At 42.6% G+C, this 14,306-nt stretch overlaps 1 protein-coding gene across 9 annotated transcripts in view; it reads right to left on the bottom strand.

Moving 5' to 3' along the window:
* Window positions 1-45: 45 nt before the first annotated feature.
* The window catches only part of LOC135493291 (glycine receptor subunit alpha-2-like), a 53,095-nt gene continuing 38,834 nt past the window's right edge, over window positions 46-14,306 (bottom strand). For 6 of the 9 annotated variants that reach the window (XM_064780510.1, XM_064780515.1, XM_064780514.1 and 3 more), the window contains 7 exons: window positions 13,967-14,184; window positions 13,043-13,125; window positions 11,052-11,192; window positions 6,131-6,474; window positions 5,535-5,576; window positions 4,578-4,598; window positions 46-3,055 (listed from right to left, as the gene is read on the bottom strand). In XM_064780510.1, the coding sequence (XP_064636580.1) occupies window positions 2,780-3,055; window positions 4,578-4,598; window positions 5,535-5,576; window positions 6,131-6,474; window positions 11,052-11,192; window positions 13,043-13,125; window positions 13,967-14,184 (1,125 nt within the window). In that variant the 3' untranslated portion in view covers window positions 46-2,779. Of the gene's footprint in view, window positions 3,056-4,577; window positions 4,599-5,338; window positions 5,390-5,534; window positions 5,577-6,130; window positions 6,475-11,051; window positions 11,193-13,042; window positions 13,126-13,966; window positions 14,185-14,306 lie in introns of all 9 variants that reach the window. The other 3 variants (XM_064780516.1, XM_064780517.1, XM_064780518.1) reach the window with 3 other exon arrangements.

Below are 14,306 nucleotides of genomic sequence, written 5' to 3'. Positions count from 1 at the left end.
CTTTCTACGGGTACCCAAGGAAATAAAGTAAAGAAAGGCTTTGCATGAAAAGAAATATATTTTATAAACCTACATCTACGTATATACATCTTTGATATTTACATAATACAAAAGCACAATACCAATGCATGCTCCGATCGTAAAGTTTTCGATATAACTGCCAAAACACTGCATTTCAGTGGATATAATAATATCCCTCGATCTGTAGGTGAGCTTGTGGGCGAGAAGCAACAGTTGGACGACTCTTGTATATTGTACAGTAAGGATATCATCTTATGCATGTATAGGCCATGAGATGTCACGAAATGTACGTTTCATTACGACTTCAGTGATAAGAAGATGTTGAAGCTCGGCAGCGGTAATATTTTCAAGTATTCCAGCTTACGGCTGTTTCCCACGCATTGACGATGTTTCTCCTTCCCTAATCGTCGAGGACAAACCTGTCTCGTTACATGTATATCAAATGTAATTCAAATCCTTCACCATCAACATCCAAACACACCACGCTCGCTCATACATGCCCAACATCTTTCATTGCGTTTTTACCCCACTGAAACAGCTTTTCTGGCAAACTGGCCTTTTAAGCATGTCAGGGTAAAATACGTCCCGCGATTATCATGATTGCCAATGTTGAACCCTATGTTAAGTGACTAATTCACCTACATCGATCCCTTGCTCACGAGTTTCGCATAATGGTGGCGTGTACGACGTATTGGGGCCCAGGAGATAGAGTTAAGCGCCAAGCAGAGGCTTCTAAAGGTCTATACCTCACTCGGCCCATGCAGATCAACACTCAAATTAGATTCATACGGCTGCGGTGTCCACAGCCGAATCACCACTTGCCACGAACTAGCTACAAATAGGAGTAAGCATCTTGTTTGTGCCACACTGCTACTGCATTACTCATGCATTCGCTTGCAACTACCCAATAGTACTGGTTCGCTGTCTCATTGTCTTGACGAACTGCCACAAATTCGAATTCCTTTGCATACACACATCTCAATCGAAGTTTAAGCAGACTCAAAGGCAGACCTCACTCACTCAAGGTAGGCGACACGAACAAGTTTGTGTACGGTACCCTCTCGTCATGTCTACCACAAGCCCGGGACCACATGAGAGAAACTTCGTCCACACGCCCGCACATATCATCGGATAGAGTACTAGTATATGCAAACGATCGTGCGATTGAGAAGAGTATTAACATTGTAATATGGAAACTACAACTTTCACACAACGTCTAATGTGAGCAAAAGCCTTAAAGGCGATCAGTTCTTCATGAGACGAAGCATCATGAGAATAGTCTTTACCAACAGAGACCAGGCAGAGTTGACAGCCTTCGACTCCGTGTACGGAATCGGATATGACTGCATGCTTAAAACAGGAACGCCACCGGAAGTGTTTGAATTCCACTATACGCAGTCAAATTATGACGGGTCTGGAACTTTCGTGCTGTTCTTGGAAAATCACTCCGGGCTACCATTATGCAAGCTTTACTATATACAAATATCATTAAAAAACATCGTGTGCTTTCTACATATCATGCAATCTAGAAGCATTGAGCAGAGTTTAAACCGTAATTTAGAAAAGTGTCTTCCAGAGCCAACAACTAGAAATATATAATGGAAATGGCAGAATAACAGTGTAACTTATCTACGTGTTGAGGTTGAACGATTCACTCTTTGTAAAAGCCAGTTTCTGGACACGCTATCCCTTTCTGAACACATGGCTTGAAATTTGGTCTCACGAGTTTATGAGCCTACATTTCCTGATGCGTTCCAGCAAATTATCCACAGTGTTGCTGTGCTTCAAATGTGACCAACTAATTTTTAGCGAAAGAGTCGCCAAAAGCGAAACATGAGGTGGCAAGAAGAGGAAGGGGCTTACAATGCTGAGCCAAAGTGACACTTTCTGTTTCATCAACACAGTTTCAGTTTCCGTTTCGTCGTTCAGCTGCACACACACTTTTCCGTTAGACGTCGGGCCAAATTGTTTCTTCACAAATCCAGAATTGTCAACTGAGCACAGTGGCCGAGACCAACAAACCATATCAAATGACTGCGTGTTCAGTCAGTTTTCAAAAACTATGCCTACCATTGCAGCATCAATAAATATCTGACATGCACAAACACTCATTGAAAAACACCCTATATCCTGAAAAACCCCGATGATCTGGTAGCTCTCTACTAAGGCATCCAAGAATATCTAGTTATCGTAAAGACAACTCTACTATTCTATAAAGGCGGCGCTGGATAGACAAGGTGGCCCATGGCGACAAGGATCTTTCTCTAATCCAAGCAAAGAATATCTCATTACTTTGTAACCGATTTCTTTGGTAAGGTTTTGTTGGTCTTGATGCGATACTAAACTGACCTTCTTGTGATTCACGGGAACCACATGGGAGTGCCTTTGGTGTGAGCAGGTTGGAGAAGTGCTTTGAGGAACGGACTCCTGATATGCGAGATATTGTGGGTTCAAATCCCACCCAAGACACTTTGTTCTTTCCCGTTAGAGTTCGAAGATAAGGTGAGCGCTTGGTAGCTGCTCCTGAACACCAACGAAACACCTTTGAGCAAGGAACAATAAAAAACGGTGTGAATCGAAACTTAACTTTTAGCTGATCAATGATCTGCCGACTGCCTTACTCGCTGAATGATGTGATTGCATGAGACAACCTTGGGGTCATGGGCCACCTCACTGCTCCATGGCCGCCCGTCTACGCCTTACCTCCGGGGTGACCACTTTATGATTCCTCAGTTGGGGTTACCCCGGAGAGCCAAGTTCAGTAAGTACATCGTCCGTTTTCAAACCAACGGCACCAATAGTGTAACCAGTACACCAAGTTAAAAACACAAAACGACATCGGAAACAGAAATCGTGATGCCATTTCGACTTTTTCAGCACATCCCGTTTTGTTCTTTGGTTTGGGAGGTTGTTTCGGGGGATGCGAGTTCATGGGCTCCCAGGGGGACTCAGCCCCGTCCTTTACACTTGTAGGCGAACCCACGTTATTTTTGCTCTGCGTCGCTGTTACTCGAGGTCTCTTTAACTCTTTCATCTGGAAAGAAAAGAAAAAGTTAGTAACTGAAATAAGAAGTTAGATGACACGGTGATATCGGTCACCCTATTTTGACATACTTATCTGCTAAGACGAGTATTTCTCTATCGATGAATATCTGATTAACGCGAAATTTCAGTTCTCGATGTTGTGGGGCCAAATCCCTCCTGTGAACACACCGCTGATACGACATGTAGGGGGGCCTATTCATCGATTATTTCATCACTTTTCTCAAAGGAGACGGGAAAAGCAGATTGTTGCAAACATATTGGGTTAATAATTTTAATCGACATGCCCTTGGTTAAAGAAACCTGGTAATAAGCAGGAACGAAATTATAAAGAAACACCGGCAACCATCATCAAGAAAGATAGAGCACAATTTTGGAAGCTTTTTCAGGGTTACATGCATGAAGTTCACAGGAGGTCATGCTGGGCCGCTGCTCGAATTGGAAAATGCCATCATCGTGGACAGAACCCATTTCTTACAATGTCGGAAAAAGTTAGACACTAATGTTACAAAAGTTATTATCACACCGATATATTTGAGTGCTCATTGAAAGTGTCGGCAACAAATTTGCATGCAGATTGCTTTTTTGCTTAAGAAGCATACTGAGTTGGAATCCACTTCATTGGTCTTTGAGTTTGATTTACAGATATAGTAAGCCTTTTTGCACACCGACAACTTTCTTCCACATGCAGGTGATGTGCCATTAGGTGTAAGGGGGGAATGGTAACCCGTAGCAAGAGGGTGGTTAAAGCCGTAGTCAGCGGTTAGTAGCCGGTGTAGAAGTTTAAAATGTCCTAGGATAAAATGTCCGGGAACAAAGGATTCTATTATGCGCTTTAATCTCTGAGCTATCGACGGTCAGGGTCTCTATAGAACCATATTGCAGAATACAATAGGGCCGGACGCTTTTTCCAGGGGGGACACTTTTTACTTTTACACTGGCAGTGAAGAGGCCCAAGTCACACTCGTAATTGCAGTGAGATGTATACATTCTACACCCTATACCACAATACACAAATGTCAGTTTCATATAATTGCCTTGCTTCATCATGAGTCTAAGATCAAGATCATACAAGTGGAACGCGCATTGTCAGTCGTCCAATTGGTTCGCTTCAGCGGAACTCAATAGAATCGGGCCATATCTACTTGGGTAAAAGGGGCGTCCGATCAATCTGTATTACGGTAATGATCATGTCCCAATGCCATTGTGGTCCGTTGAAGCGGAACCAAACCGCGGCCTACAATGCGCACCAATTGAGGAGAACCACCATACTGATGGCAGCTGCGATGGTGTTGATGTCTGCAAACACGCTATTTGCCTTATTCTGGCAGCAAAAACTTTAAATGCTGTAGGATTTCTTGAGTTTGATGAAGTTTCAAGTTTCTATTGCATGCCATGATGATGGAGATGACAAAAATCTAAGATTATGATGTTATCATATATCAACATGACTCGATTTATTCCTAACCATGCAAGAACCTCACACGGAACCATGCTCTAAATTGGCAACTTACTTCAGCGTACATCTCATAAATCTAGAAATAAACAGATATTTGACGCTTTTTGTGGTCAATTCTTAGATTACGATGTATCAGGATATATCAAGGTCACACAAAAGAACTGTGCAACCTCCTCCTCCCCGGTTGAAATGGTCTTGAACGCATGGATTTGTTCTGCATGCTAACGTGCCCGCCCATCACTCCCCCTCACCAGAAAAATCAAAATAGGTTTTACTTGTTCTTCCCTTGGAATTTGTATTTCATTTCCTGCCTAATCTCAGATTAATGTGTCTATACTTTAAATACTTCTTAATTTAACGCTGACTTCGTCTTTAACGAACATGCGAGTAAAACCTTACCTCCCACTCCTAAAGCGAACGTTACAAACAAGACGAGCACTAAATAATGCAACAAACTTTATTGGAGTTTTCGAAACCACCTGTCTAGCAAGTCAAATTTGTGTACAAGTATTTGGACCAGTTCTCTATCGAGCGAGTATAAATGCTCTTCGCTTTTCAGTTCAAGTCAAATGCTTGGGTGATCAGATCACAGTAAGGGAGGGCTAGCTGCATGTACCAACCTAGACTAACTAATTTACAAGTGCTTCTGTAGCTTTAGCAAACATTTTGAGAGGGATGAAACATAGTGACAATGATATGTTAGTATCCGTCGTATAAATACGTAAATGCATTGACAGTACAGGGGTCAAATCGCCATGAATATGCTAAGATTCAAGTCAATGCTAGATATTCTAGTATGTAGTCTATACACGTTACCCGAATGTACTCGTTACAACGATTGCGGTAGTCAGGGTATATTTTAGGTTGCTGTGAAATGAGAAGACATGAATGATCAATATTAAGGAATTCTTGTTTAATATCGGGGGGGGGGGGGGGGGGGGGGGCTAAAACACATCACATCATAAAACCATCGCCAGAATAGGGAATTGGTTGCTGAGTGGTATGTTGTTACCTTAACGTAGAAGTACTCAGACTTCTCCTTTTCTCTACACTTCTGTAAAGTCATGAAATAGTGGGCCAATCAAGATAAAACTATTGAAACGACTGAAACGAAACACTGTACCTTAGAACAGTTGACGCTTGTTTTGATGTGGTACCCGTCAGTGCTCCTGTGTGATATTGTGCTAACTGACCACCGTTTGACTAGCAAATAATCAATTATTCGCCCTTTCATACTAGTCTATTTTGAGAATTGTTCCCTTTTCCATACAGGTCCCCCTTATCTTAGCTTTGTCTTCTGTGGGGAAAATTTGCATTTTACGTTTGGCGAACCAGAGACGCATGCCGGAATGTGTCACAGAATGACAATGCTGTAAAGATACTCTGAACCCAGATACACCCTGACCATCCAGACTGTACCAGATTAATCACTGCAAGATCTTTCACAACATTTCATAACTTCACTGACTTTTTCACCAAGCTTAGAATCTTCATGCGGGTATCGTGATCAATTCTCAATTACTGAACGTATTCGAGAACGTCTCAACTTTACGGAGTTTCACATCATTAACTCAAATTCTCCGAATTTCACTTCATTATGATACATACCAGTGCTTTTTCTCGCTGCTTCGCTTCCCTCCTTGTTATAACGTTCGCCACGGCGAACTCTAAAAGTCCTCCAAAAACAAACACCATACACGTTGACATCCACACATCAATGGCCTTGATATAAGACACCCTCGGAAGTTGATTGTTGATACCGGAAGCTTGTGTTGCCATGGTGAGGACAGTTAAACAACCAACAGAGATTCTGGCGGGCGTTGCGTGAACGTCAAGCCAAAAGTTCAGCCATGATAAGACTACGACAAGGACACTTGGGATATACGTCTGGATTAGGTAATAACCGAAATCTCGCTTCAGGTGGAACACGAACTCCAGACAGCTAAACGTACCTGAAACAGATGAAGAGAGTTTGTTAGAGAAAAAAAGGTTAACTCTTTGGACTTGGTTTGAATCCCAAATGTCACACAATGCAGAGGGCGAGCGCTGGGTAATTAAAATTGCACTTTTCGATGAAAACATTCCTCATCGAAGTAAAGTATTTTTATTATCATATTATTTGAGAAGAACATGACTACCGTCTGTTTACACTCTGGTACATTGGTGGAATACCCTTGTAGACGCAAGTCATAGCTTTCTGAGAAATCCAAAGATGGACCGAGTTGGAAGCAAATGCCGGAGGTAAGGGCACAATGCCAGCCCTGGAATGCCAGAAAATGACAGCACCACGAAAAATAGCAACAAATCATTTTGAATGTGATTATCTCCCATCGATATGGAATGTGGCCGCGCTATCTCTGAGATGACACTCGATTGATCTTCGATAGATCGCGATATTGAACCCATAATTGGTCGCTATTGATCTACTTAGTGCCGGAAGAGGCAGTGTTGCGGAGAAACATGCTTGGTTATAAGATTACGGTACATCGGAGCAGGTCGGACTCTTCAATTTGCGCATTTCCTGTCAGCATTCCATGAGGAGTTTTTTTCTAGTCAGTTCGCATTGTTGTGAATGCCATTTTGCAGATTGGCTGATGGACATGATCATACATGCCCGTAAGCTTCACAAATAACTCAACCGATATAGTTAGAGGCTGTTCATTTCCATGATTACAGTGTTGTAAGGGGGGACGTAGGACGAGAAAAAAAACCTTCTGACCGCAAACCATTTACCTCTCAGTGGAATAGTGAAACAAATTGGGGTTACAAAGATTAGCCTTGATTTGCATGGACGTATTTCATACAACGACTCGTTTTCAACTTAAAGCGCTAGAAAATACATGCAAAATATTTGAAGATGTCTGACCAAGATACTTGAAGCGAGTTGATCAAATGTTTTGAACGCTTCTATTCAGTTTAGCTCGAGCCGCAGTTCCTACCTTCAGTAGACGACCGTAAAAGTGATCAGTAAGGAATGCATCAAGGAAATAGCTGCATGGTTAAATTTTTCACCAATATTTATTGCCTCTCCGAAAGACCTATCATCTTATGCCGTTTACAAAGCTTTTGAGTGGTTTTTCAATTTGTTGATTTGGTATTTGAGGTATCTGCACGCCTTTGTGCCTCGGTTATTCCAATAATATTTTTATTTTCGTTGCCTGATAGTAATTTTAGATTGATGTACGATCTTTTCATTACGGTGGTCATGAAAGGGAAAGATGGGGAAAGACTAATTATCTGTATTACCGAAGGATAAAACAGATAGAGATTCAAGGAAAATGTACTGAGAGTTCCTGCATCAACCATATCGCTCATCAGAGCATAAAGGTCCTCAGACAGACACATCACGCACTAACCCCAGGTAGTCTAACGTGAATAACCAAAATTATCGGTAAGTTTATCACGAAGTCGTTGAACTTAATGGATCACGTGTGTTTGAGACAGCGCAATTTAAGTAACACAGCATGCTGGCTTATCTGATGCTGATCAACGAACTAACAGTCAATCTGACGCCGCGTATAGCTTTAACCGGCATAATCACAGGAGAAGGTGATGGTAAATGGCCATCCGATGGTCGCAATGATCGATTTGACATAACACACTAATAAAAGGTCATCCAGCAGGGTAACGAATTTAAAGTTTGGTCACATAAAAGGTTTTCAAATGACATCATCATTTTAATATATGAGCGCTTTAACGTAATCCGGCCGGTCAGTAGGCTCCGTTCAATGCGTATGTCGTTTCCTGCATGCAAGTGAACATACGTTTTACTTTGATTCCGTCGATTTCATGGGCTTGTTATCAGTTTGCCGGGATTCTTCCATGAAGATGTTACAAAGAGCATATCATATACTGGTTGCGTCCGCCAATCCTCAGCGATTTTTCTTCAATTGAGTCAAACACTGCCATGCATAATACGTTCCTGATAACCATGTTCATGACAAACCCTTCTTTTGACAATTTGCGCCATCCCGCAGTTAAATTGATTAGATACATACCTCGAGGACCCATATCTTTTTGACAAGCATGTCGAATTCAATATTCTGTGAGTGGGACTCGAATCAGTTTTAAAAAGTCCTAAGGCAAGGGATATTCGGCTCTCATTGAATGAGTTGCAGTTGGTATTCTGAACAATCGTCGAGTGATATATACATCATCGCGACAGTGCATTGGTGCCGGCCATCCTGTTTTGAACACTGATAGGCTTACGGAGGTATGGCTTTCAAAAATATGAGAACAGAACATCATCATCATCGTATGGCCTTATCTTCCAGCGTTGTCATCATGGCAAACCATCTTGTCCTTGTCAGGCCAGTAAGCGGCATCATTAGGGGCTAAGGTCACTTTGTTACATCTTGCCGCCAGCGGTAACTTCGAGCAAGAAGATTGGGCATTGAACATGCACTCACTCGAGCGTCAGGCGGAGTGATTCTGGGTAACCCAATTACTTGACCAGTTGCCCATCAATAGTTATCGACGATTGGCAGACACAACAATATAGACCTTGTTTGACGAACACTGATTTACATTTCAACCGGAAATGTGCCGCCGAGGAATACTGTGCTTGCTCTCGAATCACTCAGCTTTATTCAGACAGCGGTTCTGCGTCATTTGGATAATATGATTTCTAACTAATGATTGGTTAACAATCGTCTGACAATTGTATGACTTAGATTTGCCTAATGAGAGAGTGCCACCCTAACGAGTGGTCACTAGTTAACGGAGACCCCGTGTCACACTTGTTTGTTTTCGATAGATGTAGCTAGAGCGGGGACAGGTTGAGCAGACTTGGGTCAGATTGGGTGGAGAGGGACTGTCGCTGGCAAGAGCCAATCAAAATGCATGACAGCGTTTCATGTTTATGATCGAATATAATATTATTGTGGATCGCCAGACTACTGAGGTCAAACGGGCCCTCACTTAAGTTGTTGAGTGCTGCTGAACCACTAAAGGCATTATTCTACCTTCTGTTTATTGTAAGTATCGCGGTAAGATTTGATATTGCCTCCTTTAATGTCATCAGTATTATATACTGCCGAGACCTGACGACCCCAATGATAAGTTTATAACTTCACCCCACCGGAAAAAAGGCAGATATCGACATTGGATATCTGAATTACTAATCAACCATTACCAACAGACACATCACGTCCGTGTGTAAATCTTTCATACCTGACGGTACAGTTATTATACCGAGGACATAATTCAGGTGTTCATCGACACAGAGCTAAGTAATTGGACTGTCAGGGGAGAATGTGGACTGCATACTGAGTCAGATGGCTCAACTCCAAAATAATCTACGAAGAGCGCAAACATAAGTTAATATATCATCTGCGCACTTTATGATAATGATCGTTTGGCAAGAGGAAAAGTTTGAACTGATAGCCAGGGTGGATGTCTGGGCAACAGTTTGAACAAAATTTCAACGATATGAAATTCATGCTGCCTATGATTTCATGAGGTTGTCAGCATCTTTGTCCACTTCGTTTAAGTAGACAAAGAATTTCAAACGAGATACGTGTATGAATAACTTCAGGTACAAGCCAAACATTTTGATTGAGGTTGGTAAAGTTAACTATCAATCGTAAAATCCAACATCCACTGATAATCAAACTGCGAACAGTGCCTCTGTGGATGGGGTATCCGACCATCATCACAGGAGATTTGATAAAAGTGCATAACACATTTATTATGTATAAATAATGTTTGCAACCCAGTCCCATCAGAATACTTTTAAGCACCTGCTTTATTGCAACTATGCAATCTTATCTTTCGCACACAGCTTCATATATTGCCCGACATCAATTTCGCTGTCATATTTTCACGCACCGTTTGTTTAATTGGAGTTAATGATTAATCACCGGGATTATCAGGCAAAACAACTTTAAGTGGCTCATCAGTTCATGCTTTTCAATGTTACAAGAGCTCGTCTGACCGTTACAGGCCGAATCGGTGATCATTTCATGCCTGTCAGACCGCAAATGCTGCCGGAAATATGCGACTTGGTAGATACCTTTATCTCATCCACCCATCCCTGCATCACAGCTATCCCACTGGTCGAATGGTAAAAGCGAAAGATTTGCCGATGGGAAAGGATGGCGCGCGAGGACTACCCAAAACCTTAGGGACTGGCAAAACCTACTTTGTTTCATGAATTACGAAAAGCTTTCAGCATGGGAATACTGTAATGTTTACGATAAGGCGTGTGTTTACAGGATAGTGCTCATCAATCAACCAGAGGCACTGGGCAAAAGACACTAAAATCGTTCCAGTTTTTACCTTTCAAAATAGCGATTATCCGCATACACCATGGATCTTACGTATCTCGCCCCAGAATCACTAATACCGTATTTAATTGATTGATTCATCATTACCACATACGTGAACACTCTGAACAAAGTTATTGTGACTTTGAAAATGCATCCCCTCGAGCTTGTTCAGGGAAATAAGACTCCTAGCGAGTTTTTTTTATGTTTGTTCCCCAAAACACTAAGCTTACAGGCCTTACTGTAAAACTATCTTTGCTTACCGATAGGGAACTCCCAGAAATGGTGGTTTTGAATAACATGTCCTGTGTCGAGGACAAAATCTGGCAGTATGAGGCTTTCTTCAAACGTGGTGGAGTCGTTTGCTATAAAGCCATAACTTATCTCCTTCGCAGGGTGACCATCTGGAAATAGAAGAGGTACGAAAAATGTTGTTGTACACATGATTGCGCATTGCAACATGCATCAGGGCCTGCCCAATGGCACATGGAGAGAATTCAAAGCCGGCTTTGCCTCGAGTCGGACCGCCCAAACCGCGGTGACATCAGTCCAGTTGAAAGTACCAAGCGACATTGAACGAGCCTCGAACCCACGACCTTCCGATCACAAGTGGGACGCCCTCCACTTTGCCATCGCGCTTCGCACTGCCTTTCACTGTCCCCAACCACCGTTCATTTAGAAGAGATCGATAACCCATGGGAAAATGTGTCTACAACTGTCCTAATCATCAATATATTATCCTGAAAAACAATCCCACCCTCTCTTATCTGTTGCTGAGGATCGTACGTTTGGTGACCGAGTAGGGGGACCGGAAACGGACAGAATCAGTGCAACACCTATCGATATTGATGGTAGTATTCGCGACAAAATTGCAGGAAACTTGGATCGAAACAGATCGAAACACATCCGGAATTACCGCGGAAGAACAAAACAAGCCCAAACAACTTCGCAGCTTCACACCACGGTGCATCAACGATTCCTGTTCCCCCTCCACACCGCATCATCACTTTCTCCAGTCAAGGTTCGACGCGTAAATCCTCTGCCGTAGCCTTCGAGAGGCTGACACAGCAACCTCATGGGAGGAGGCGATATTGACAAATACTCTCAACAACGATTACCCGCGCCGACAATGGATTGATTAGCCCTCGAGGCGTTCTAGTCGGCTTCATGTCGTTTACGGAGGGAGAGAGGACATGCCAAGATAACATTGCGACTTGCTGAGATTATCTCCGGCACCACAGCGGAATTTTGATGACAATGAAAGATGACGCAGCGAAATAATCAACCTCTGCTGATTTTGCGTGAGGAGGTTTGAAGCCAAGATGTACTCCCAGTTGTCATTTTGTAGAATGATGCATCATTTTAAGTTCTAGTAAATCTGATGGTGCACGCATGGATACGTACTTGATTGATTCAGCGGATAATCAATGGGACTTCTGATGCGACTGAATGGACTACGGAAAGAATCAGGCTCCTCAAATAGTTTGGTTATGACCTTTGAAAGTAATTCAGACAGCTATATCACGTTCATTCAGTCACTGGCGTGTAACACCTAAAGGCTTTTCTGGGAAACCACCAAAGGTGTTTCATTTTCCCTTGGGTATACAGTCAAGAGGTCAGTGATTGAGTCTTGTTCCGACGTTGTCGTCCGGACATCATATTTACTGATTTCAGATCACATCTCTGGAAGCTTTCATTCGAAGTGTACCATACGGTGCCTGCAGGGAATGGCCTCGCTTCCAGTTGTGTACTGGAGTACATTATTAGGTGATCCAAAGGCACATCACGAACATTCCCGAGTGCTCAGCTTCGGCCTTACTCGGTATGCTTCCACTCTCGCCAGTCAGCGATCTAAAGCACCTTCGTAAGACTCTCCGTGACTTCTCTGTGGAGCTTGCAATTTCAATTAGTCTCGCTGCATGCCATTCTGCCCTCTTGTTGCGCAAGTCCTGGCTCTAAATTTGGTGCTTGATATCAATAAAACCAATCAAATCATCGATAATTGGCGTCTTTTGAGTCAGGTGTGACCTCGGGCAGGATAAACAGTGGGGGCAAATCGTTATTGGATTAACCCCGTGCTAAATCAATAATAATAAGATTTGGCCGACAGCCTCCGTGCGTGGATGACGTTGTCTCTGGCACTTTGCAGCTTTTTTCATGTTGAAAGCGAGATTTCGTCTTACCGTACAAGCACCTATAGCTGCGAAATTCATTCTTATACTGATACTCACGAAGCTTCATTGGACATACTTACAGCTTCCTATGATCAAACTACAGTCTTGTTCATCCATAGGAAAGTAATGGAGATTCATGGAGCACGACACAACCAGGGATACCCTGAAATGGACACGAATGTCTAAAAACAACCTGGCAATTTCAGCTAAGCGCGGATAGTATGTATCAACAAGTTTGCTAGCTTTCTCTGTCAGAAATACGCCCATTCTTGAAATCCCTTGATATAAAATATTATGATATTTTGGCGAGTAATACGCCCAGCGGACTTCTCGATTTTAGCAGTACATTATTAAGAAATGACGAATCTGCTTCGCGTTGAATGTTTAACACAAAGCGAGAAGACGGAATGATGAACCTCGCCAAACGAAATAAATCAAAGTCGATGCCGTGATGACTGACGCCTTAAAAAGAAAGGACTAATGTAAAAACCAATACGACGGTGATGAATCCAAGAACAAAATGACCTCTGGGATAGTATCTTAAACAGCCTGGAGCGAGAGGGGAAGCGCGATTTAGCTACGATCTGATCTGTTCGCAGATAATAAAGATTTTCATTATTCTTGCTCTCTTGTCTTATAGAACTTATGATGAAAGGCGAGTTTGGCCTTGTGGCCGGGACTCATCTCGAGGAAAATGACGGATTGATTAAATGTGACAGTAGAATTATGTAGTTATGAGTCGATAGAATTGTTATTGTTACGAAAGGTTCCGATTTATTTCACAGGAAAGCATAGCACATGCGGCTGCAAGGCCTGTTTTAATCTTTTAAGGGATGAAGCTGTATGAGCCATCTGGATCAAGGAAATACAGCATTATCCAAATGCCTGTGTTTGTGTTGCGCATACACTATGTCATATGAGCTTTTGTACATTCCGCTGATATTGTTATGCAACCGCTATACCTCGATACAAAAGGTCATACAATTGGTTCAAACGGTACCCACCTTTGGCTATACCTGACTGTACCATCAGGCGAAAGGAAAGCACATTCATTAGCACCGAGGTCGTGGCCGTGACCGTGTTTGGCATTGAGAAAATATGTGTCTGGATGCCAGAGGGTCTGAGCCCGTTCCTTGTCCATGGTTATCCTCTGAGTGGTCCAGTTGTGAGCAAGGCGGTGGTCGACCCATTCCTGGTCGAAGTACATGTCTATATTATAATCCTGAAAAGACAATGCAATAACCGGCTTGAAGTACCTTATTAGTCCGTCCCGATGTGAAGGTGAATGATCAATGTGATACCATTTGCCAGCCAAAAGCCATGCCAGCAGACAACCAAAACGAC

Source organism: Lineus longissimus, chromosome 9 (genome assembly GCF_910592395.1).
Source record: "Lineus longissimus chromosome 9, tnLinLong1.2, whole genome shotgun sequence".
NCBI lineage: Eukaryota > Metazoa > Nemertea > Pilidiophora > Heteronemertea > Lineidae > Lineus > Lineus longissimus.
This window is presented reverse-complemented; position numbering and strand designations above follow the sequence as displayed.